This window comes from Salvia splendens, chromosome 2 (genome assembly GCF_004379255.2).
Source record: "Salvia splendens isolate huo1 chromosome 2, SspV2, whole genome shotgun sequence".
Lineage (NCBI taxonomy): Eukaryota > Viridiplantae > Streptophyta > Magnoliopsida > Lamiales > Lamiaceae > Salvia > Salvia splendens.
In genome coordinates this window covers 34,556,232-34,581,457 of record NC_056033.1, presented here as the reverse complement: position 1 = coordinate 34,581,457, position 25,226 = coordinate 34,556,232, and the positions used below count along the sequence as shown (strand labels likewise).

Below are 25,226 nucleotides of genomic sequence, written 5' to 3'. Positions count from 1 at the left end.
TAAATGATTTAGATTACCCATATTTGGCAATTCCAGCGAAATTCATTCTAACATTAGTTGCCAGATAATCTAGATAACTGAAACGATGTCAATTTGAAAATCTAAATGTCTACAGGTTGGCCCATCTCACCAATTTAAGCATAGAAATATATACATATAGGGTCCCCTTAGAGCATCTCCAATGGTCGGCGTCACCACCGGAGCGCCGATTTTTCGCCCACGCCGGTTTGACGCCGAACCATTGGAACCGGCGTGGGCGAAATCGGCGTCAAAATCGGCGTCGCCATGCCGATTCCCGCGCTGACGCCGGTTCCCACGCCGATCCTCACGGGCGCCATTGTGGCTCCCGGATCGGCGCCAAACCGGCGTCGGATTTAAATATTTTTTTTTTTTTTTTCGCAAAACACAATATATACGCGCGTTGAACCTCATTTTCATTCGCACCACTTGTTTTAACGAGTACTCTCTCTCTACCTTACTTTCTGTACAAGATCAATAACGAGCAATGGAGAACAACTATGAAGGTACTCCAGTTAATCCCGGGGGATGGTCTCAGACTCCCCCGGCTCCCGGTGTAGGGTCTCAGACGCCCCCGACTCCCGGGGCAGGGTCCCATACTTCCCCGGCTCCTGGGGGAGGTGGTTGGCCTCCAATGAGCGGGTACTACAACGTGTACCCGTGGCAGCAGATGATTCCGGGGTGGGCACCCGGCATGCAGCCCCCTATGCAGATGATGCCGGGGTGGGCACCCGGCATGCAGCCACCGGCGCAGCAGATGATGCCACCGGCGCAACATATGATTCCACAGTCGCAGGCGACGCACGGGGGGGACAACGCCTATCGGCCGACTTTTGATTTTTCCACCGGTTCTTCGCACACATCGACCCCAACGGATGCACAGTATTCGGAGACCTTCTCCTTAGCGGACTTGGGTTTTGATATTAACGACGTTTCTGAAACTCTCATTCAAAGCCAGGGAGTAGGGCGGGGTAAGAAGAAGGGCAAGGCGAAGAAGGTCGGCGAGTCGTCGCAGCCCCGCGCCGAAATCCGGGGCCGGAGGAAGTGGACGGACGCGGAGAACGTTGCGGTTGCCAAGGCGTGGGTGAGTGTTTGCGACGATCCTCTCGTTTCAAACAACCAGAGGATCGTCAACTTGTGGGCGAAGATAGCTGCAGCCTACAGGGCATTTTGCCCTGAAGGGAGACCGTGCACCGGGGAGGAGGTCCGGAAGTGCTGGGACCGAATCAGGGCTGGCGTCTCTCGATTTTCGGGTTTGTACGCCAACGCCCTCCGCATGCAGACCAGTGGCCAAACAGAGGAAGACTGCAGGAGGATTGCGGAAAGAGCCTACCCCGATCCGGATAAGAAGTACTATGAGTTCACCTACTGGAACTGCTACGTTGTGCTCAACGAGTCGGAGAAATTCCGGGCAGGCGTCGACGCTGGCTGGCCGAAGAGGCAGAGACTGAACTATACCGGAGATTATAGCGGCAGCAGCGGTGGTTCGTCAGACCTCCCCGAGACGGCCCAGGAGGTCCCGACTCCTCGGTCGTTCGGTCGCCGACCTCGCCCGGTTGGGCAAAGGCGGGCGCAGCAGGTTGCGAGGGGGGGCACACCGAGTTCCCAGGATGTCCATTCGGCATCCCCCCTCGGCAGGTCTACCGAGGAGCTCAAATTCTTCGCGCGCCAACAAACGCGCGCTCAAATGGTGAAGACCTTAGCCGACTTCCAAGCGGCGGTGGACCCCGAGGTGAAGGATTTTCTTCGCGTATTGCTCCAGAGCCAGCGTGAAGAACTGGAGGCGATGAGGAGGGACACCGGCGGGAATAGCCGCGGCGTAGGTGGCGACGGAGGCGGCGGCGACGGCAGTGAAGAAGCGTTGGGCGACGACGGAGACGAGGACGGCGGCGATGAGTGATTTTGTTTTACTTTTTTAAATTAATGTACTTTTTACTTTTTGTAATTTTTTTAAATTGTTGTACTTTTTTTTAAAAGTAATGTACTTTTTAAATTTTAATATTATTATTCGAATTTTCCGTATTTGTCTCGTAAATTAAATTATGTATGTTGATACAATTGTAAATTAAATTATATAATTGTTATTAGTGATGTGGATAGGTAGTGTGAAGGCTATTTGATGGCTATTTGATGTCCAGTTGATGTGGCAAGCTGATGTGGCAGGAGAATTGTAGTGCTGATGATGTGGCAGTGTGAAGGCTATTTGACGGCTATTTGACGTCCGCCAGCATTGGAGATGCTCTTTATATGCACAACACCTCCTTAGTGTAGAACTAGAGACCAAATATTAACCATTGGATTTAAAGTTTAATGGAAAAGATGAGATAGAAGTATATGTCATTTTCCTCATTCATCCGGTGATTTAATTACTTGAATACAATCCTATATATATATATACATATATATATATATATAGGGGAGCGTTATTCTCCTCTTCACATCTTAAATCCTTTTTCCTTCTTAATATTACGCGTTAGATCTAAGGCATCAACGGATCAGATTGATTCTATAAAACTGGTTCCGTGTTGCATTATAGAAGGTGGTTGTATGCATTACAGGGTTATTATTGACATTTGACGGAAAAGTAACTGCCACATTTTGGTATCTGCAAATAATGCACCACATGGTCACGAGTAATGCATATAATTGACTATATAATGCACAATATGTGAACTGCAATGCATACGAATAAGATGTACCATGTTATGATGTTTGGACACACGTTTCTTGTTTCCCCTAAGGGTTTAATAAGCTTAGGGGCTAGGGTATAGTACGTAGACACGTATGTAATCTTCACATGGTAACGAGTAATGGATATAATTGACTATATAATGCACAATTTGTGAACTGCAATGCATACGAACAAGATGTATTGTGTTATGATGTTTGACACACGTTTCTTGTTTCCCCTAAGGGTTTAATAAGCTCAGGGGCTAGGGTATAGTACGTACGCATTAATAACAAATTATAAAACGATACGAATAATTCACCAAATTGTCACGAGTAATGGATGTTATTAACTATATAATGCACAATATGTGAACTGCAATGCATACGAATAAGATGTACCATGTTATGATGTTTGACACACGTTTCTTGTTTCCCCTAAGGGTTTAATAAGCTTAGGGGCTAGGGTATAGTACGTAGATATTACTAACAAATTATTGTTATTGGAATATACGTATGTGCATTATTTGGTTTAGGTAGTGCATTATGTAGCTGTTAATTGTCATTATCTCAGTATATTATGCATTATTAGAGGTATTGTGTATATGGGTTAATCAACGGATTGAAGATTACATACGTGCATTTAGTAATGTCTACGTACTATACCCTAGCCCCTAAGCTTATTAAACCCTTAGGGAAAACAAGAAACGTATGTCAAACATCATAACATGGTACATCTTATTCGTATGCATTGCAATTCACATATTGTGCATTATATAGTTAATAACATTCATTACTCGTGACAATTTGGTGAATTATTCGTATCGTTTTATAATTTATTATTAATGCGTACGTACTATACCCTAGCCCCTAAGCTTATTAAACCCTTAGGGGAAACAAGAAACGTGTGTCAAACATCATAACACAACACATCTTGTTCGTATGCATTGCAGTTCACAAATTGTGCATTATATAGTCAATTATATCCATTACTCGTTACCATGTGAAGATTACATACGTGTCTACGTACTATACCCTAAGCTTATTAAACCCTTAGGGAAAACAAGAAACGTGTGTCTAAACATCATAACATGGTACATCTTATTCGTATGCATTGCAGTTAACATATTGTGCATTATATAGTCAATTATATGCATTACTCGTGACCATGTGGTGCATTATTCGTAGCGGTTTCCAGCCATTATTAGATTACTATTGTACCCTCATAATGCACAAAATAGGACAAATAATGCAACACGAGATTAATTACCCAATGTTGATCTTGATCGTCCATTTTTCTAATCTAATGGCTGATATTAAGAAGGAAAAATGAGGAAATATAGGAAAAGAAAATGAATACATCCCTATATATATATATATATATATATATAGGTTGGCCCATCTCACCAATTTAAGCATAGAAAAATATACATATATGTATATATAGGTTGGCCCATCTCACCAATTTAAGCATAGAAATATATATATATATATATATATATATTCAATTTTAAATATTATTTTTCTTCATCCCTATATAAACTCTCCCCCATATTTTTTAGTGTTTTTTATATAATTTTTTTATATTTGTCAAAATTTAATACTCCATCCGTTTCTTTTTGGCATGGAGTTTAAGAATAATGTGTTAAATGGACGATGAAAAAGTAAAAGAGATGAATAGGGAATAAAGTAAAAGTGATAATTACTTTTTGCCAAAAATAGAAATGACTCAATTAACTTGGAACTTTCTAAAATATAAAAATGACTCTATTAACATGAAATGGAGAGAGTATAAATTACTATGTAAAGCCTGTATTAATAATTCAAATCATCCAAAAAGTACATTTCTATACAAAATTTGGGCATGACTCCTATCAATATTATTTTCGGCATCTGTCTCTATCTCGACCATAAGTTCTCCACCCCCACTCCACTTCGTCAAATGTCAAAAATTCCCAACGCCAATGAAATTCATCATATTACTAGTAAAATTATATTCGCGAAAAAAATATGAAAATGGGTCCAAGTTTGTGATATTAACAATTTCATCATGTGTAGTACGTATTATTTTAACTTCAATATTACTCCAGAATCGATCCTTATTGTTTCAGCCACCCCTGTTTCCAAATTTTGCCGCAATCTCATTTTTTTTCATTTTTATTAATTTTTTGTTGTCCTCCTACTTCATATATTTACTTAAATTGTGATATTTATAAAATAAAAGCTACTACTTTTTACTCATAATTAAAGTTCCTAAACATTACAAAAATGAAATACATAAAATTAAATAAGGAAAAAATACGCATAAAATTAAATAAGGTAAAAATACGAAATCTAAAGTCTATTTTTTTAGTAGCTCGAATAAGGCTTGATGATGCTGCCCTCTAACTTAGTCATCATCGACGTGTCTTTGTCAAGCTCTTTTGAAAATTACATTATCAACATCGTGTAATCAAATATTTGTAAGACATAAATATAGTCGGGAACCTCAGGCTCATCTATAGGTAAACTACTTGGCTGAGTGATATGGATCTTCATTGTTGGTTCCATTAAACATGCCCAAGATGTGCCCAAGTGTAAGATCTTAAACAATTAACAGGGAGATAGGTGGTTCGAGCCTAAAATATTAGATCCAAAAGAGAAATTGATGATGATAATTAAGGAATGAGAAAAAGTGTATGTGAAGAGGGGATCTAACTAGCTAGGGATCTTAGGGACCTTCTCCAAAAAAATGAAGGCCAGTCCTATACAACTTTCTATAATGCAAGATAAATTATCGGGATTGCAATCCGCAGAAATCTATCTACAGCGTCCATTAATATTTATTTTGCATTGTAGCGTTGTTAACTTGCCTTATACGCGCTATGTGGCATCACGAGTTAAGAAATATATTATGGCTTTAAGATTAGTGATTTTCTAAGCACTCCCCTATGGACTATGGTTATATATCTAAGTAATAATCTCCATAAATGTGTGTTTGCTACTTTCAGGATATGTACAAACTATTACTACTAACTAGGGTAATCAATAATTTAGCTTTTACAATATGATCACTGTTGTAGAGTTGAAAATTTCCATGGGGAAGAACTGGCTATCCTTTGCTAAATCAATAATTGATTTAAACTTGGAATTTATATTTTCATTTTGAGCTTTGAACTCGATTTTGATAAAAAGAAGTGAACATATATATACAATTAATGATGACTATAATTTAATCCCGTTGGAGCAACCGGCAAGGGCGAGTAGCGGCAAATGGGGCAAGATGAATGAAGTAGTAGCCATGGATCAACGCAGGCGAGATGGAAGAGATGGGCGCAGTCAGGAAGCAGCCTAAGCAAATCGCCGGTGGCATAATCAGCCAGACAAATGGAGCAGGTGTCGCCGGGCTTGGCATCCGAGTAGGTAATCTGCGGGTAGGAGGAGAGGGTTGACTCGTCCAATCCGTTCATGGCCATCGAGTGGTGGTCGTGGGTAGTTCCAATCGCCTCGTCTCGTCCATGTTTGCACATGTACAAGGCGTAGGTGACAACAAGCATTACGATGGGCAACCCGATGCAAAGGCCGAGGGTGTATCCACTGCCGTCTTGTGGATTGGTGGTGTCTAGACCAGAGTTGGAGGCGTGCGATGTGGAATTCATTTGATTTCGGTTTGGTTTGGTTTGGTTTGATGGAGTAGTTGACATTTTAATTGGTGGCTATTTTTGTCACTTGTGATTAAAGAAAGTTTTTATTTTTAGAAGACGGACTAAAAAGAAAGAATTTCTATTTTTAAGAAATGAGAGAGTATTGTTCAACCCAAAATAATATTTTCATAAAAAATTTTGTCATCCATAACATGAAAAAATAGGAGAGGGAAAAAGAAAGAGAAATGAGAAGTTGTGCGAAAAGAAAATAGAGAAGAAATGAGAAAAAGACAAAAGAAAGTCGTTTACGCCATTTTTAGAGTTAAGAGGGTAAAATGAAAATGAACAGACCTTAGTATTTTTTTTCTAATTTAGAAACTTGTGGCGATATTTTTCCCTATTCAAGGATTTAAAATGTACTAAAGGTGCATTTTCCATGACTAAATCTGAAGTTCAAATTTATCAATTTTATAGTAGTGTTTTTTCTATTAATATAGTTTATGATAAAAATATCAACTATTTATATATAATAAATCCTTGCTTAACATTTATCATTGAGTTAAAAATTATATACTCTAATCATGGAATAATAGATCCAAAAAAATCAATTTCTGAAGTTGAGACAAATTAGTTCCACTTTTCAAATTAATATATTAACTGTTTATTAGCTTATATTGTTTTATAACATTATTTTCAATTACTCACACATAAATACTTATTTTGTAGTAGTCCATATATTAAAATTTGAATCAATAAAGTAATAAGATAATAATAATAAATACATAAAATTAAATTAGTAAATTTATAACATTTACAAAAAAAAATAAAAAAACACAAAAATACACAAAATAAATGAAAATAAATTTTTTAAAAAACACGAATAAAATAAGAAAACCAAAGAAGATTATATTTTTTAAAATGAAAATAAATATTGAATAAAAAGCAAAAAAATAAACGAAAATAAAATATAAAAACAAAAAGTAATTAAAAATACAAAATATGAACAAAATTATGAAAACCAAAGAAACATTAAAACTGGAATAAAGCTAACGGCTGGGTTTTGAACTCAGGTCTCTTATTTCTGGCTTGATGCTACTGAGCTGCATGACGTTATTATTCTAAGTGTAGGATTGAAACTCCAAAAACTAATAATGTGTTTGGTTCAAGAGATTCAATCCCACAACTCAATCCTAGATGGATAATCATGGGATAATTAGTCATAGACTCATAGCTAACCCCGTATGACTAAAATAATCTCACAGCTCAATCCTAGATTATATCTTGGTACTATTTTATGTTGGAAACCAAACACCACCTAATAGTAATTGCTGTGTTTTAGAACCCCAACCACTTTGGTGTTTTTCTGCACTATATAAAGAAAGAAAAAAAGAAGTTCTCAGAGATTTGTTTTCTAAATTCGCCCCAAATTCCATATCTTCCTCCAAAAAAAAAATTGGGCTAGGGAGTTTCTAATGTACGTGCATATTCAATTTAATGAAATAACTATAAAAAGGCCCACTAAACACAACATTTAGGCCCAGATAACCTCAATATTTGATCATTGCTTCTTCGGCCTTATTTTGCCATAATGAGTAGTACTACTTAATAATTATAAGCTCAAACACCTAAAATATTATGCATGAGCTAATTAATTGTTGTAGTAGCATATAAAATTAGTGTATTTGTTTTAGTAAATTAGAGTAATTTTGAACGGTTGAAATATTATCGATTAAGCTATAAGTACAACATATGTTTATGTAATGATAATAACGCCCGGATCATCTTCAAGTAAATTATGAAATAAAGAGATAAAAAAAAACTTTTATTAGTTAATGATTTCTATTATTAAGAAACGTAATACAAAAATGAGTACTGCAATAGTTGAAACTTGAATGATAGTACTTGTTTTGTTGGATTAGAGTGACAAAAAAGAAAACGACAAATATAGTTAGGAAGATGACAAGCCATAAACTACAAATATGAAATGTATACGGAAATCAGTTGGATGGGAATGGGTTCACCATAAATTAATCAAAAATTATTCGGAATTATGTGCGCAATCCACTACTAAGTTAGTTACATGACCAATAATTTCAACAAGTTGTTCCATCAACTTGTGTCATTTCATTGGAAATTAATTCTTAAATCGACCAATTGTAGTAGTAATAAATTACTAGTATTATTTTGTCGATTTTGCAACTTGCACCTTCCAAACTAAGATACGATAACACGTTCAGTTGCCTCAACCCACAAGTAGACAAAAACCATTTGGTGCTGCACAATAAATGGATATAATTGATACATAAGAGAAAATACTAAGTAAATAGTTTTAATTATATTTTGCATTCGTTGAACGGCTGTATAATTTGTACCCAAACAAGATTGTGATAGACACAAATGGTGACAGCTCAAAACAAAAATACTAATCCTATTCCTACGTTAAGACTCTTAAAGATATACTACTAGTATTTTAGTTTGAGTAGTAAACATGGGTTATGCAAGATGCTATTTATACGATGAGTATGAGATTTACGTTAAAATGAATATTAATTTGGCCAACAGTTGACAGTGATAGTAACGGAGTAAAAAATTGTAGTAAAACCATTTCGTCACATAGGAAACAAATCTATCTATACATATATAAAAGCGGAGTTTTGGGGTATTTATGGAAATGTCATTTTAGTTGAAATACTATTACAATTTTGTTGATGCATTTCAACATTGTTTTGGATTCTGTCGATGTATGAATATTAAATACAAAACATGAATTCTCATTATTATTGTGCATTATTAAAAACTGAACCCAAACATTTACAAGCGACTCTTAATATTCATTACGGAAACACGTTTACAAATAACAAATAATAAACCCAGCCCTTTCATTTCATTTTCTCCATTAAAAGTGGTAGTCAACCCTAAACATTCCTAAATGATTTTAGTATAAAAGTGAAAAGTTTTTTAGCCCTTACAGAAAAGTTCTTAACAAGTAGTAATTCACTTGCTAGAGAATCCTTCCGAATTCTCTTTTTCTTAGAGCTCTGTTACGGGGAGCACAATAAGAAAGACAACTCGTCAATATTTATAAAAATATAAAGTATCATATGGAAACAAAAACACATTAAAAAAGTTTAGAAACGGTTGATTAGTCCCTCCAAGAAGTGAAAAAGTTTTTTTTTTTTATTTTTGTCATAATTGAGGAAGTGAATGGTTTTAAAGGTTCCATCAAGAGGATACACGTTTTTGGTAGATAGTTTTCTCTCAAATTTATAAGATTATTTATCTGTGTTCTTCGTTATGTTATAATTAATATATCTTCATAGTAAAATATGTAAGTATGTTATTAATATATCTTCAATGTAGTACACCCTCAATTTTATAACAGTGGAGTCATTTTTCTATTTTGTGACTTTCCATCATAGTATAGTCATTTTCCTATTTAGCAAAAAGTTATATTTTCCCCATCTTACTTTATTTTCTCTACTTTTCTCCTTTTCCTACTTTATTAAAGTGCTTTATCCGTTCCCTAATAATTGTCCATTTTGATTTCGGCACGGATTTTAAGAAATTTAAAGAAAAGAGAGTTGAAAATTTTAGTATATAAAATGGGAGTTTTGGGGGTATTTATGGAATCTTAGTTGAAAAAATATATACAATTAAAGATAAAATGTAAAATGTGTGATTAAAGGGCCTCTAAAGATATGATTATATGTTAGAACGTATGATTAGTAGAGCTCTAATAACTAATAACGTATTTCTTTAATAAGTGGAAGACAATGACCATTGAAATCAAATTTAATTCAATAAAACCTAACAATATGGGTAGTGGTTTAACTTCTACACAAATTTGGTTCAAATTAAAAAAATCTTCCATTGAGAACGGTTAAATTTTTTTATGCCATTTATTACTACTTCAATTTATAATAAATTATAATTGGAATCACTAAGAGTCAATAGAGAAGAATGTAAAAGGAATTACCGCATTAGAATGGCAAAGGCTACTAAATTTTCTATAAATACCAATTATGTTAATTAAAATTGTCATGGACTCATGACCGTGGTGGAAAAAAAAATGTCTAGCTTTGCATTTCATTTTTTTAACCTTCGTATATGTATTCCATTCCTTCTATTACATTCATGCACATGTGAAATACAATTATTTGATTAGATAGAATACAAGTATAGCTTCAACAAAACACTACTTCAGATATAATAAATAATATCATTGGATGAATAGATGCTTGGATGAATGCAAGCAAGATTTTTTTTTGTTTACCGTTCACATAGCCCTATTGTAAAGCACTTTCTTGATATGAGCATATAAATAGATTTACAGCCAATATTCAGGTAAAAAACCTCTACTATCAGTAAGGATTATCAAGTAGGCCGACCCAGTGTAAGATATTGAATACAGATCTAAAACCCACAAAATAGAATAAGTGATCAACAAAGTAAAATTGAACTGGGACGGAGGGAGAATTTTATTGATATTTGGCTCATTTGTTGGTCATGATGAGTATATTTTAAAGTTAAGGGTTTATGATTTAAGTTTCAAGGTTTGAGTTTTTAGTATATAGGGTCACTATATTGCAATGAAATGAAGCTCGACTAGGAAATGTCTCACTAGTGCAATCTTAAATTATAGCTTTTGATAAACAATATCTTTAATCTCATTAGGAGAAATGGTAATTATACATTCTTTAGGTTTTTTTGTTTTGTGTGATGTAAATTTGCTTTATTTTTTAGTCTCACGGTCTGAGTCATTTTTCCATTTTACAAAAATAATGTATAGTATATAATAAAACGTGAGTGGAATAAGTTAGTGGAATGTGAGAGCTACTTACCATTTTTGGTAAAAGTAAAAATGGACAATTAATGAGGGACGGAAGGAGTATTTTTGAACACTTAATAAGATATTTTTATGATGAAAGAATTGTGCTATCGTATACAAATAAATAAAATAATAATAGTATATGTTGGAATTTTTAATAATTTGCATAAGCAACTAAAATGAGGGAAATTATCAAAAGTTATATAATTGTAAATGTATGATGGATGTTTGTGGTAATAATCTAACTGTAATATAATTTAAATGAATATGAAATTATCAATTTGATAACCAAAGTATACAATTGTAGTGAATAGATAATTAAATTAAACTATAGTTTATATTTTCTCTCTTTTATTAATGACCTATTATTATATTGATAAACTCAATTTTATATCTTTATGTGAATGTTGTTTTATACTAATATTTTATTTTTATTATAATTCAACTTTTCCAAAATTGATATATATTCTTTAATTTATTTTCAAGTTTATTAACACAAACAATGTTAGTGTGTCGTAATATTTGTGAAATTTTCTTATTTTCTCATTATTTTGTATAAGGCAAAATTATTGTTACATACAGTACATACCTATTTATACATATCTTGAGTCGCAAAATTATTGTTGCATACATATCTAGAGTTTTTCGGATGCGTAGGGCACTCTACTACTACAATAACATAAATGTACCCACTTTATTGTTTCTTCCATCTATTGGAAAAACGTCATCCGAGTTGGCGTCTTATTAAGTAAAAATGCCAACCAAGAAGGCGTTTTCCAATTTATTTTTAATTTTATGTAAATGTAATATTTATTGAAACACGCCAATCTGGTTGGCGTGTTTATCATATTGTAACTATGGCTTTCTAGGGCTTGTTAGACACGAAAATGGATAAGGAAAAAAATTATGCCTAAAAACGCCAACTTGGTTGGCGTTTCTTTACAAAATTATGCAGAGGGAGGAATCACCACAGAGGTAATGAATCCGCCATTGATGAGCATAGGCTGGAGAAGGTTTTCGCGCAGGCAGGAAAAAGGGTTTTCGATTTGGGAGAAGAAATGGAGGTAGGATTCGCGATTTGGGGAGAATTTGATTTGGGAGAAGAGATGGAGGTAGGGTTCGCGATTTGGGGAGAAAAACTCTCCTGAATCCGTGAAGAGGGAAACACGCCAACCTCATTGGCGTGTGTTCAAATTTTTATTTTTTAATTACTTATAAAAACGCCGACAAGACTTCCGTTTTCTAGTATTTACATAAAATAAAAAATTAATCGTAAAACGCCTTCTTGGTTGGCGTATTTACTTAATAAAACGCCAACGCGGTTGGCGTTTTTCCCATAGATGGAAGAAATAACAAAGTGGGTACATTTTTGTTATTGTAGTAGTAGAGTCCACCACACATCCGATTTTCTCTACATATCTATTTATACACATCTCGAGTGGGATGAAGGGAGTATTATATGAGAAGTCCCCTATGTTGTCATATTTGGTGTTTGATTATTTCTTCTTATTATTCGTTTATGAAAAATGTTTGGATCGTGCATCGCACGTGGGTGGATACTAGTATCGTTAAAGTGAGAGTAATATTTATTTATGAGTTTTATTATTACATGTTTTACACGTAAATGTTGAAACTCTATTAAAAAAAATTTTAAGGATGGAAATTTCCTTCGCATATTCTCATTTTTCCGTCAATTTACATGTTATCGATGGATTACTGACGAAAAATTTTCGTTAGTAATTTTTATGGCGACGGAGTATAATCATTCCATAGGACAATTCATCATCGGTAACACTGTTTACCAGAGAAGATTGCCTACTGTGGGTAAACCTCCCTTTTTAGTGTCATTTTGCAATAAGTTATTGAGCCAACTAGTTAGTCAATAAGTATGGAAATTTATCATTGCTTTGTAGTGGAACAGAGGGTTCCGAAGATTATTTAATTTAATATATGGATATCTACGCTTTACTAAATAGTTACTCGATACAAGGGTACATCGAAAATTCTATCGACCAAAGGTGTTAAAATAAATATTTCAATAAAGAGATTATGTATAAAGTTAAATAAAATTGCTTGGGGTGGTGAAGCTCCACCCAACACCACAGTATCCGTCTATTATTATCAGTAGTTAACATTCTAAGAGCCCATATTTCTTTTCAAATCACTAGATTCAAATTCGATATTTCGATATCTTAATAAAAGTATTAGTGGCTTTTAATATTTTCATAATAAAGAGTGAATTACATTGCTCATTCGTGCCTCTAGAAAAAATATCTTCAGAACTCCTTGAAATCTACAATGTGCACACAAATATAAATATCACAACAGATGCAGTATTGCAAAATCAAGATTATGCATTACTATTAATAAAATTAGATTGTGTATGTGATCTGCATTAATATGCCTTTCACCAAAATATAAGTACTACACAATTCAATCTATTTTAATAGTACTAGTAATAAAATTATTTTTATAAATAATTTTTATACGGGTTATTTTAGAATTTTTGTTATATAAAGAAAACATAGCTTTATTTAAATACTTGTTTTGGGAAAACGATATTTAGTAGTTAAGATGTAGATAGTAAAGTAAGAGATAAAATAATTTTAAGAATTATTAGTTTTATAATAAAATGTGAGTGTAATAAGCTAGTGCAGTGTGAGATTCGCTTACCAAAAATGAAAAAAAATAATAAGACTTTAAATAGTGGACGCCCAGATATTATGAAAGATGTGGATATTATTTTATAAAACGGATAGACTATTTATTTGGAATGGGAAATGTATCAAAACCCCATTATGGCTTAGAGGGCATTTGGTCCTAAAAATTGGAAAAATTGGGAAGTGGAGTTTATGAACATCTCATGATACTTTCAAGAGATCGCGAATGTGTAAATATCATAGTTCAAAAACGATTATGGAGTTCACTCAATAATCAAAGAGACATAAAAGTTATTTCATCACTAATGCTCCATCCGTCCTATAAAAATATCTCATTTCCATTCATGGAAAGTTCTCTAAAACTTATTACCTATATATATATCAATTTTTTTTACAACTTATACCAAGTATAACCCACCTTTAGTACTAATAATAATATGGGTCCCACTGCCGCTAACACTATTTTAACTACTCTTCTCCCCATATTTCTTACTCTACCAATTTATGCATTAATTCTCGTGTCGTCCCAAATATCTCATTTTTTAAGGACGGAAAGAGTTTATAGTAAAAGAAATATCTAAATTATTTACACTAATTATTTTAATTAGTATTCCACATTTACTATAAATGGTCTACAAATCCATCTATAAAGAAAACAAAGACTTCTATACGCGAACCGATGCACATATCCTCATTCCCTTACTTCTTCTCATCTCCTTAGTCATCCCATTGTCGTCTCCTTAGAACATCCACATCCATGCTCTTGCCGAAGAGCATGGATGTGGGCCCGGACCCACATTTATTCATTTTTTACTCCCTGCTCTTCCGCAAGAGCACAACACCCACATCCATGCTCTTCCGCAAGAGCATGATCAAGGGTCCCACAATTCTATTATTCAATTTAAATACTTCAATTTACTAAAAACATTTCCACAATATTAAAATGCATAAAAATACCCGAAATACTATTACAAAATACTAAAAAATAAAAAAATTACATAATTAAAATTCTAAAAATTAAAATTTACATAATTAAATTCATAATAAAAAAAATTGAAGTATAAATGAGAGATAATTTGATGTAAAGAATGGATGATGAATGTAGGTATTTATAGATGATTTTGGGAAAAAAAATAAAAAATTTTGAAAAACAGTAAAAAAACGGCTATATTTTTTGGGAATCTACAAATATTTTTTTCTTTTTTCTGGATTATTTTTGATTTTTTATGAATTAAAAAAATAAAAATTTAATGGAATAAAAACGAGCCAATAAGGAGGCGTCACGTAGGCGTGCTCTTCGGCACGGCGGTGCTGATGCATCGAGCATGGTCGTACCGTCGGCAAGAGCACAGCGGCGAGCAGGGTGTGCTGTCGGCACGGCGCCTGCCGATGCATTGAGCACCGATGCAAGTGCTCTTACCTCATCCATTTGACTGATATACTCCCTCCATGTTTTAAAAATATCAACTTTTTCCATTTTAGTCCATTCCTTAAAAATAGCAACTTTCAAACTTTATATTTTAGGAAATCTTTACACCCCTATATATCAATTTATTTACCACTTATACCACGAATAAAGTGGACCCTCATAATCCACTAACATTAATTTTTCTCTCCATCTCTCTTACTTTACCATTTTTTTCTTTTTCTCTCTTACTTTACCACTTTTTTTTCTCTCTCTCTTACTTATCGATTTTTCTCTCCATCTCTCTTACTTTACCAAATTATGTATTAAAACTCGTGTCATTCTAAATGTTTCTATTTTTAAAAAACAGAGGGAGTATAAAAGAAATATCTAAATTATTTACGCTCGTTATTTTAATCAAAATCCCGCGTTTAACGGTCCAAATCAATCTTTTAAAGAAGATAAAGACTTCTATACGCATACCCACATCACATTCCCCTACTCCTCGTCTACTTACTCGTATTCCCTTTGTCGTCTCCTTCCAACATCCATCACCATCGCCACCTCCTCGCATACTCCACAGGAGAGATCACCTATAACATCTTCGACTATATCTCGTACCCTAATCCCCTCCATCGCCGTAGTTGTTGCCTTCTGTTACGGACTCAATTCCCACATCGGTTGTGAGAACAACTGATGTGGGGTATATAGACTAAATGAGCTCTCTCTCCTAACAGGCTAGTCTTGGGATGAGTTCTCCTGTTTGGTCTGTATCAATTGGTGCTTTCATTGAGAGCCCAAACGGCTCGGAGTGGTGGCCGGGCAACGAACTCGCCGTGACCAACGAGTGGATTTGGGACCGCTCGGAGTGGTGACCCACGGAGTGGTGGCCGGGCAAAGAATCCGTCGTGACCAACGTGATCGTGACCAACGAGAACTCGGAGTGGTGGCCCACGGAGTGGTGGCCCACGGAGTGGTTGCCTGGCAAGAACCAGCTGTGACCAACGAGAACGTTGGCCCTTAAAGGAGGTCGAATGTTACGGACTCAATTCCCACATCGATTGTGAGAATGTTACGGACTCAATTCCGACATCGATTGTGAGAACAACTGATGTGGGGTATATAGACTAAATGAGCTCTCTCTTCTAACAGACTAGTCTTTTGGGATGAGTTCTCCCACATCGATTGTGAGAGGGGTATATAGATTAAATAAACTCTCTCTTCTAACAGGCTAGTCTTTTGAGATGTGTTCTCCTGTTTGGTCTATATCACCTTCTCCACCCGCCACCCCCAGCCTCCACCTTGTTGCTTCCTCCAGTTTTCTATCCGGGCCAAACACAGATGTTTAGCACCACTCTATAAAGAATAACAAAAGAAATAAATGAAGTTTCCAACAATAAAATTTACCTTAAATGTCCAAATGTATTCTCCCCAAGTAAAGATGTACTACCATGTGTGTATATTAACGCACGATGTAGTTAAGGACATTTGCGGTGATTTGGAAAAAAAATCGCATGTAGATTTCAGTTCCATCTTAATAATTAAAGCATATTCAAGATTCTCTCTCTTCTTTCCTCCTCTCTTTCGCTCTCAGATCGGTTAAACCCCATACGTGGGGTTCAATAAATAGACCCGTTTCGTGTTTCAAAAATTCAGCGATGATGACACTCCATCACCCCTTCTCCCTACAATATGTCCCTTCTCTTTATTTTCTCCTCTGATTTCCTATAATGCCGCTTCCTAAATTGCATATTTGTTTCCTTGTGCGGTTGTGCCGAATTGTTCTCTATCTTGCTGCAGATTAGCTCTTGACTGAACACGTTTTTTTTCTTGTGATCAACAACTTTTCTGAAGCCCGGATTTTGTGAAAGGTAGTATCTTTTTCCTTTTATGTTTAGCAAAGCGTTTGAGGTTTCTGTCTACTGTTTCATTGCGCCTGTATTTTTTTTTCCTGCCTTTAATTTCAGTTATGTCTAATAAATGGCGTTTGTTTGAGGGAAAATATGGTTGATATGTCTACTTGAGAGAGTTGTAGTCTTGAAGGTGGTGTTGTTTTCTTGAAGCTGCTACAAATTTGTTGAATTTTAATCAATTGATGCCATCTTTGTGGTAATTCCTAATTTTAAACGGCAAGTATTGAAAAGAAGATATTGTGGAGATTGTTTGTCGATAAGAATTACAAGTAAAGGTTACTACTTTGTTAGTACATGCCTGTATCTCATTTATCCCTTGTGAAATTATGGAACTGACAAATTTTAAAGATGATATAATGTTTTGATTTCTTCTTCATAGGGGAAGTTTTACTTCATCCTAGAACGTGATATTGATTGTTAGAATCTGTGTTTTCTGTTAGGGGCTTGTGTTTTTGTTAGCAGTTTCTTACACGAGGTTCAGTTAAGAAAAGACCTTAATTCTGTAGTTCTTGCATGCCTGTGTACATTTATCCCTTGGCTGAGTCCTTCACCAAGGTTCATCAAGACTATAGTATTCTTCAACTATAAGATTTCGACTGATATTTCTCAATGCCATCTTATTTCGTTTTAAGTCTGCTTAACTTGATTGTTTGCACAATGGTTAATATCAGCCACATGCTGTCTTGAAAATATTATTTCATGTTCTTGATGTTTTAGGGCTAGAGAAACTCACATTAGAAAATAAAACCATGATGTTATGCAGAAAATAAGCGCAACGTCACTATGTCAAGGCATGCTCAGCTCCCTCCTCGCTGCCCTCTCCAGAAGAAAACTGTAGCTCCCCAAGTTAATGCATCAATGTCCCCATTCTCAAGCAACGATATTGAGTTCCATTCTAGGCAAAATGGACAATACAAAACCAACTCCGAGAGCTTCTTATTTGAGGAGCCACCACCTTGGCTAAACGATCTGTTGAGTGATTTAGATTTAGATTTAGATTTGGAATCCGAAAGTTCATTACCAGATCTAGATCAACTTAGTGAGAAGGAATCTACGGGGTCTGGTGAGCCTAATGATAAAGTAGGCTCGTCTGGCATCTATGGCCCTAATTCACCTCGAAGGAGAAACATGTTAGACATCCCTGAAAATGATATTGCATCAGCATTTTCCGAATATGTTGGGCAACATTCTCTGCAGAATTCGGATGGACATTGCTCTCTCTCTGGAGTACAACCGGACTCATATAGTGATGTACATGCTTCAGCTGATGAGATCAGTTCCAACAGGAAGTGGAGGTAGACCCTACTTTGAAACATTTTTTTCTTCTTCTAAAAACGTCATTTCTTTTGTCTTATTATTTGCTGCTTAACATTTTATAACTGTTATGACGTCTAGATTTAACATTACTTCCTGGATTCATTAATTTGAAGCTGTCAAAGTTTTGAGTTTAACACAATGCTTTTTAAATGCTGCAACTTTTCTTTGATTATATAGTCTTTTGGCTGTACCCACCTGAGTTATGCTATCCTACCTGCATCACGAAAGTTAATCTACCTTTTGTTTCTAGGAAGGATAACATTTATTGAAGGTCTCATAAAATCATGGCTTTTACTGCTTTATCAACTGTTAATATCAAATAATTTTTGGTTTACATCGGGTAAGGCCAAGTCTAGTGGTTAGGAATCCAAGCAACCAAGAAAATCATTGAATGTCTATTGCCGTTGTGTTCGGAAATGTTTGGCGATATCATTTTGGAGAGAATTGTATTGGGGAATACATATTAGTATTTGATTGTACATTGGAGATTGGGATTTTTTTTATAATATTAGGAATAATTTGAAGAAGTAATACTCAACGTAGTCCGGATTATTCGATTTCTCGTAAATCTGATGACAATCTTAATCTAAGGATTGGGTGGAGTAGGTCGTAAGCGTAATCACTTGAAAGATATTAGTAGTCTATCATGGCCAGTCTTTGCTGCAAACTGCTGAAACTACCTAGAGATTCTGCATGCTATTGCTAGTACCATCATTTTATTTCTATTTTATATCCTTCTCTTATATCTTACATCTTTTCCTATTCCATTCATATGTGTTAACATAGTTTGCATGAAAGAATTCAGAGGTATAACCATTTGCCTTATGATATACGTCGTCATGTTATATGCAGTCACCCTGGGCAGAAGACTAGAGCTCGAAAGGTTCAATATATTTCTGAGCTGGAAAGGACCGCTAATTATCTTCAGGTGCAAAGTCACAAAGAAGGATTTTATTTTCCTTTTCTGTTATAGTAGTCATCTTCTGCAGATTTATGTGGCCAGTAGTTAATGTGCATGTGTTTTGTTATAGAGGCCTATTAGAGTTTATGCATATCCATTTATGACCTAAATTTGAAACCATATACTATATCAAATAATTCTTCAAAATATTTGTATATATTATTTTGGTATACTGCCTAATATTATGATTTCTAGAAAGGTATGTAATTCAAAACACTGTATTTAGCTGGAGTATACAAACCAGTACTTCTCTCATGGCTTTATGCCTGTACATTTATGACCTAACATGTGAAATTCCTTATGATAACTTGGTTACAGTGGAAGCACGCATAACTTCAAGCAGGATCTTAAACCAGTATTTTTCGCAATGACCTTATGCATATATATATTTCGCTATAACTACTTTTTTCTGTATCATCTATTTGTAGCTTTACTTTTAGCGGCTTGTTAGTATTTGTTTTGTTCTTTTCGTTGCGGTTTGATCTCAGGTTCCTGTTGCAGAATGTTGGGTCCGAATTGGCTGTTAGTGTTGCTTCCCTATTCCAGCAGCATGCTGCTTTGTCCTTGGAGAATAACTGGTTGAAGCAGCAACTTTTTAGAATGAATCAGAAGAAATTCAGTGTAGATAGTAAGTATTTTATGATGTTTTTAAAGATTTATATAATATCCAGATAAAAGTACTATCTTTCTTTCCATTCCAGCTATTTTATTTCGATGAAAAGCTATGCCCTTCGGAGATTTTCTTGATTGAGGAATTAACGAATTACTGCTGAACTATACACATGTCTGTCCTTTATCAATCTAAATGTTTCTCAGGAGACTCTACTTTTGGAGTCCTTGTGAAAATCGTAAAAGTGCAACAAATTCGATATTGATGCATTCAAGTGTAGTCGAGTCTTGCTTTCACCTAAATTCTTAAACAAGGTTAAGAGATTTGATAGAGCTGTACACCAAAAACTTTGATTATTTTGGAGCTTTAGGTTTGCAACGCAATGATTAAGAATTTGTTGATCCATGGAGAAGCATTAGTATGTGATTCTTTGTGGTCCATCATGCCATGTTCTTCTATCATTTCAGTTAAATGCATATATATTTTATTAACATTGCGTTTCTGGTTTTTGCAGATGAATACATAAGTCTAAGGATAGAAGTAGAGAGGTTGAGAACTGGTTTAGCCGTTTCCACCGATACCAACAAGTTCCACAGCAGGCCACACTCCGTTGATAGTGCCATCTGGGACATGTTAGATATACAAAAACTTAACCTAAACTAAAAAAACCAGGGTGTCTTCTTCATCCTCATGGGCGAAGCTCATCACTTTGGTTTTCGACTCATTTACGATTTTGGGTAGGACTAGTTTTGATGGTTAGCAAAGAATACGGTGTCGATATTTGCACCCTCTGGAATCTTGTCACTTTTCTAATACCCTACATCTATTATCATTATATGCATAAGGTTATCTTTCAATTTGTGTCGACAAACAGAATTAACAGATGCATTCTAGGCTCCTTATTATGGTGTATCTATCTGCAGCCAAATCTGGACAATATCCTGTGTTACCATTATATTTAAGTGGGCATTATACAAAGCGAGTGTTCGGTTAAAAAATGTGTTGATAACTGTACAAATATCCATTAGATGTTTTCACTAAAAATGGGTGGTATTTTAAGGGACAGGAATGTTACTTGAGCCTATGGATAAGTTTATAACTCATTTTGGTAAAACCTTGAAAACTTAAAATGGATAAGATGATTATCCCTTCAAAAACATAACCCCAAATCATGCGCTATGTCAAGGTTTAAAATTTAGAACAAGCAAATGAGTCGTACGAAGCCCAGAACAATCTGCTAATCAGAGAGACCAACAAGAGATGTAGAGAATCTATACAAAATCCAACTTTGGGTTCGGGTTCAAGCACCATAAGGAGGATAAAGAATCACATGGCTATCAACATCGTATGCACCCGACGCTCGACTACTTTTTACCTGGTCGGAGATACAAGAAGATATCACAGACTATAGAATTGTTTACATTAAACTTTTTCCATAATATTCATTTGTTTACTAGGTCCATGGATTGCACTGTTACTCCGTCTTAACCTCGGAGGGTAGCCCGAGGGACAGCAGGTAAACCAAGTTCATCCTCACCCTGTCAACATCAAAGCATTATATCAGACAGTTAGGCAGAACAAGCACCACAAATACATGAATAGAAACAAATCCACGGGGAAGCTGTAATTTTCACCACAGTTCAAAATGCAAATCTACAGATGAGCAGTAACAGTTTTAACTAGCATGATTAATATACATACAAACATATAAGGAAGTAAAAATTCACAAAATGATCTGCACAAGATTCTGCAATCGTTCATTAATAGCATCTCTGCTCATAAAAATCATTCTTCCTCATCTCCAGATGAATATTGTGAACAAATTTTAATAAATGGAGTACTAAAGAGTTACTCCTCAGTTCAAAGAACTTCCAATCATCACTATTACAAACATAGTAAAACTATGAACAACAAAACCCTATCTCCAAAATAAAACTACAGCACCCAAGAAAGGAAAACAAACTTAGTACAATCATTTATTCTAGATCATTGTAGAATATTACATGTAATGCATGTCTAAAAGAGATTTCAAGTTTTGCATTAGTGTTCCAGTGGTACTATAGTACTCCATAAAATTATAGAAGGCCTTTTAACTCTTTGGCCTACAAGGAGTAAATTACCTGCATATTTGATCTGCCTGCTGGATTTGGAGCATATCCACTTGGTGCTGACGGCAAGTTTAGTTCTGAATCTAGATCAGAATCCTTATCAGGTTGAAGATAAGAAGGTACTCCATCACTCTCAGTTTCAAATCCCATGTCTGCTTCCAGCGCATCGAGCTCTGCGTGACGAGATAAAAGGATCTCAAGTCTCAACAAGAGTAGTGTATGGAATAATGGAAGTACTAAAAATAGCTAATGATATCTATACTAGCTGAACCGAAGTGTAATATGAACATTTAAGAGTAAAGTAAGAAAGTCAGTTCCTAATGCTGGTGGATCATTATTTTGACTGGTAAATCAGTTGAATAAACACAGTTAGTTCCAAGTGAATCTAATTCTTACCACCCATCAGATCATCCTCATCGATATCATCAGGTACATTATAGCTTCTACCAAGAGACTCTTGGATTTCATTGCTCACATCCATAAGATCCATCATCTCATCTTGTAAGCTCTGTATGCACAAAATCCACTGGTTAATTCAATATCATTATCAACAACATATCCCTAGAAAAAAACATGAGATAACTGAAGATACAAACATCTATGTCTTGGATTTTCACAGTCTTCATCATCCCCTTACGCTCTTTGTTTGCTGACTTCAAAGCTGACATCTGCCACGAATGTGGAAAAATTAGTCATGGACTAACCAACCTATGTGCCACTCTTAATGAGACAACTGAACAGATATATAGTACAATTCTAGAGGGGCAGCAAAGAGGCAAATCCAACTTAAGCAGACATATAGAGCAGCCTATGCAATTATATGACATAAGTCAGTCACAAAACATCACACAGCAGATATAGGCAATAGGTCTAATCTGTACTACACAGTAAATGTCATGTAAAAGCATTCTAACCTTCCTGGGAAGCATGTTTTAATCTAATTGTTAAGAACATAAATAGAAGAAATCTCTTTGACATGCATGTTAGTAGAAATCTAGCTATTTTTGCAACTATTGATCGGCCTGAAGAGCATATATGGATCCCCGTAACCCTCTTTTTCATTACTATTGGAATATTCTTAAGTATTTTACAAAAAATGGAACGAAATGATCTTGTTTTTTGGTCCTTGGTTTAAAAGAGATGTCTGGAGCAATCAGAGAAGCACTTAGATTAACAGTTTTAATACAAGAATCTCAAAGCATCATCCTACAAAATTACAACTACTCAAAAGCCCATAATCATGCAATAGATTAAGGATATATAAAAGCACTAGAAAATAAAATTAATAGGTCCCCATAAAATGCTCTCATCTATGTCCAGTCAAAAGATCAGGACCAGAAAAACAAAAAAGAGATGGTGAGTTCATGCAAAGAATAAAGCAGCATCTCAAGCACATACTGTTTGTTGAGCATCTTTGATTCCTTCAGCAGCAAATGAAACTTGATCAAGGTTGAATGTCTGATTGTATAGCATATCGCGCTGACCTTCATACCTGCCAATTTGAGAAAGATGCTTATGACAACATTCCAACCCTTGGAACACATTAAAACTAAACTTGCAAAACCTGGACAAGAAGGCCAAGATTTCATGCAGTAGCAACTTGGATTAAGATTCAATCATTTGAGAACAAAACTGAAACAACTAACATTTTTTTTTGCTTGAGAACCCTCATGGCTCTAGCCTTAACAGCTTCTTGTGCTGGACCTGGTCGCGTCTTCTTGATCTGCTCTTTGTATCTCACTAACTCAGCATCAAGTTTTTGTATCTTTTCATCAACATTTTCACCTCTTTTATTTATCTGAAATAGAAAAAAATTGTTAACTGTGCATCTGGTGTAACAACTCAAATGACATAGAAAACAGCGACAATGACAAGAATCTTCTAATGTATGTATAAACAAGATCATAGAGGTATTAACAACATACAAGTGACCATACAGTGATTCAGAAAAACTCATTTGGATAATGGGAAGAGAGGAGGATTAAGGAAGTGGCTGGTATAACATTCCTTTTTATAATAGGAAGTGAAGGGGAAAGGGACAATAGCAAACCAGAACAAAACCGATCACTGGAGATGGATTGCAAAATGGCAGATCAGTAAAGATATCTCTTTTTTCACTTGTATGTATACCGAATTGGGTGAGTTCAATCTATTACCCCTGGATAATACCCAAAACTTTTGTGGTTTCTTTAAACCATCTATAGAACATCCGAAACCCCTCCCCTCCCATTCCCTTGCCACAATATATCTTTCTCTCTCTCCACGAAATGCAGACAGCATTTTTAATCCAATAACAAGACGAAATGCAAATTGAATCAGTTGAATTTCAAACCCGATCAGATGCATCTTGAACGGACGGCGGCGGTTCCTTATCCTTCTTCACTCCGAACACCCTCCTCATGCTGCTGATTTGTTAAGCAATCGCAATTTGAAATTTTCGAAATTGAGTCTTAGGGTTTCAAAATTGATCTGATATTTCTGTATTCTTGCAGATGAAAATTGCAACTAACAATATAATTGAAACTGAGGGTGAAGGAGAAAGAATGTTGACGAAGTAAAAGGGAGAATTTTCGTACATTAAAGAATTTGCAAAATGTCAGAGCAAATACTGGTAATTTAATTGTCAAATTCATTAATTTGTAATTTGATTTTTAATTATTAACGGGAAAATAAGGGGTTTAGTCAGTAGTAACTAAGGTCTAAGAATATCCACAATAGCGGACGAAAGCACGTCCTAGCCATTGGCTAGCGTATCGGGCTTCACGGACGTCCGCTATTGAACTCGGCGAACTGGACGGACAGGAACAACATGGACGAGCGGTCGGGAGTGGTCGACGGGCGTTAGCCGATCGCTAGTCCGCTATTGCGGGCCCTCGATCGGCAAACGACATTTTTTTTTAATTTCAACTCTATATATACTGCTCGTTGCACTTCATTTCATTCTCACCACTAATGTTAACGAGTTTCTCTTCCTCCTATCTTCATTTCTCATATGTGGATACAAAATGACTCATGATGGTGATGTTGATCCGTCGAGGCGACTTGACGAAGAGTTGTGGGCCTCTACGTCCGGGGAGATAGATCGGTTTGTGCAAGAGTACTTGCGCATACAGGAG

At 35.4% G+C, this 25,226-nt stretch overlaps 3 protein-coding genes across 3 annotated transcripts; 1 reads left to right on the top strand and 2 right to left on the bottom strand.

The window, feature by feature from the left end:
- Positions 1-5,879: 5,879 nt before the first annotated feature.
- Positions 5,880-6,323, bottom strand: LOC121778954 (RING-H2 finger protein ATL70-like). The gene has a single exon (XM_042176331.1). The coding sequence runs from the start codon at positions 6,321-6,323 to the stop codon at positions 5,880-5,882; it is 444 nt and encodes a 147-aa protein (XP_042032265.1).
- A 10,402-nt stretch (positions 6,324-16,725) lies between these two features.
- On the top strand, positions 16,726-20,859 carry LOC121765224 (basic leucine zipper 19-like). Its single transcript, XM_042161282.1, has 5 exons — positions 16,726-17,072; positions 17,878-18,409; positions 19,284-19,359; positions 19,894-20,020; positions 20,517-20,859. The coding sequence occupies exons 2-5, from the start codon at positions 17,898-17,900 to the stop codon at positions 20,663-20,665; spliced, it is 864 nt and encodes a 287-aa protein (XP_042017216.1). The 5' UTR covers positions 16,726-17,072; positions 17,878-17,897; the 3' UTR covers positions 20,666-20,859.
- A 285-nt stretch (positions 20,860-21,144) lies between these two features.
- On the bottom strand, positions 21,145-24,704 carry LOC121765219 (vacuolar protein sorting-associated protein 60.1-like). The gene is made up of 7 exons (XM_042161269.1): positions 24,443-24,704; positions 23,757-23,908; positions 23,509-23,602; positions 22,707-22,778; positions 22,507-22,618; positions 22,123-22,283; positions 21,145-21,540 (listed from the first exon to the last, which is right to left on the bottom strand). Exons 1-7 carry the CDS (start codon positions 24,509-24,511, stop codon positions 21,487-21,489), a joined length of 714 nt encoding a protein of 237 aa, XP_042017203.1. The 5' UTR covers positions 24,512-24,704; the 3' UTR covers positions 21,145-21,486.
- Between the last annotated feature and the right edge of the window lie 522 nt (positions 24,705-25,226).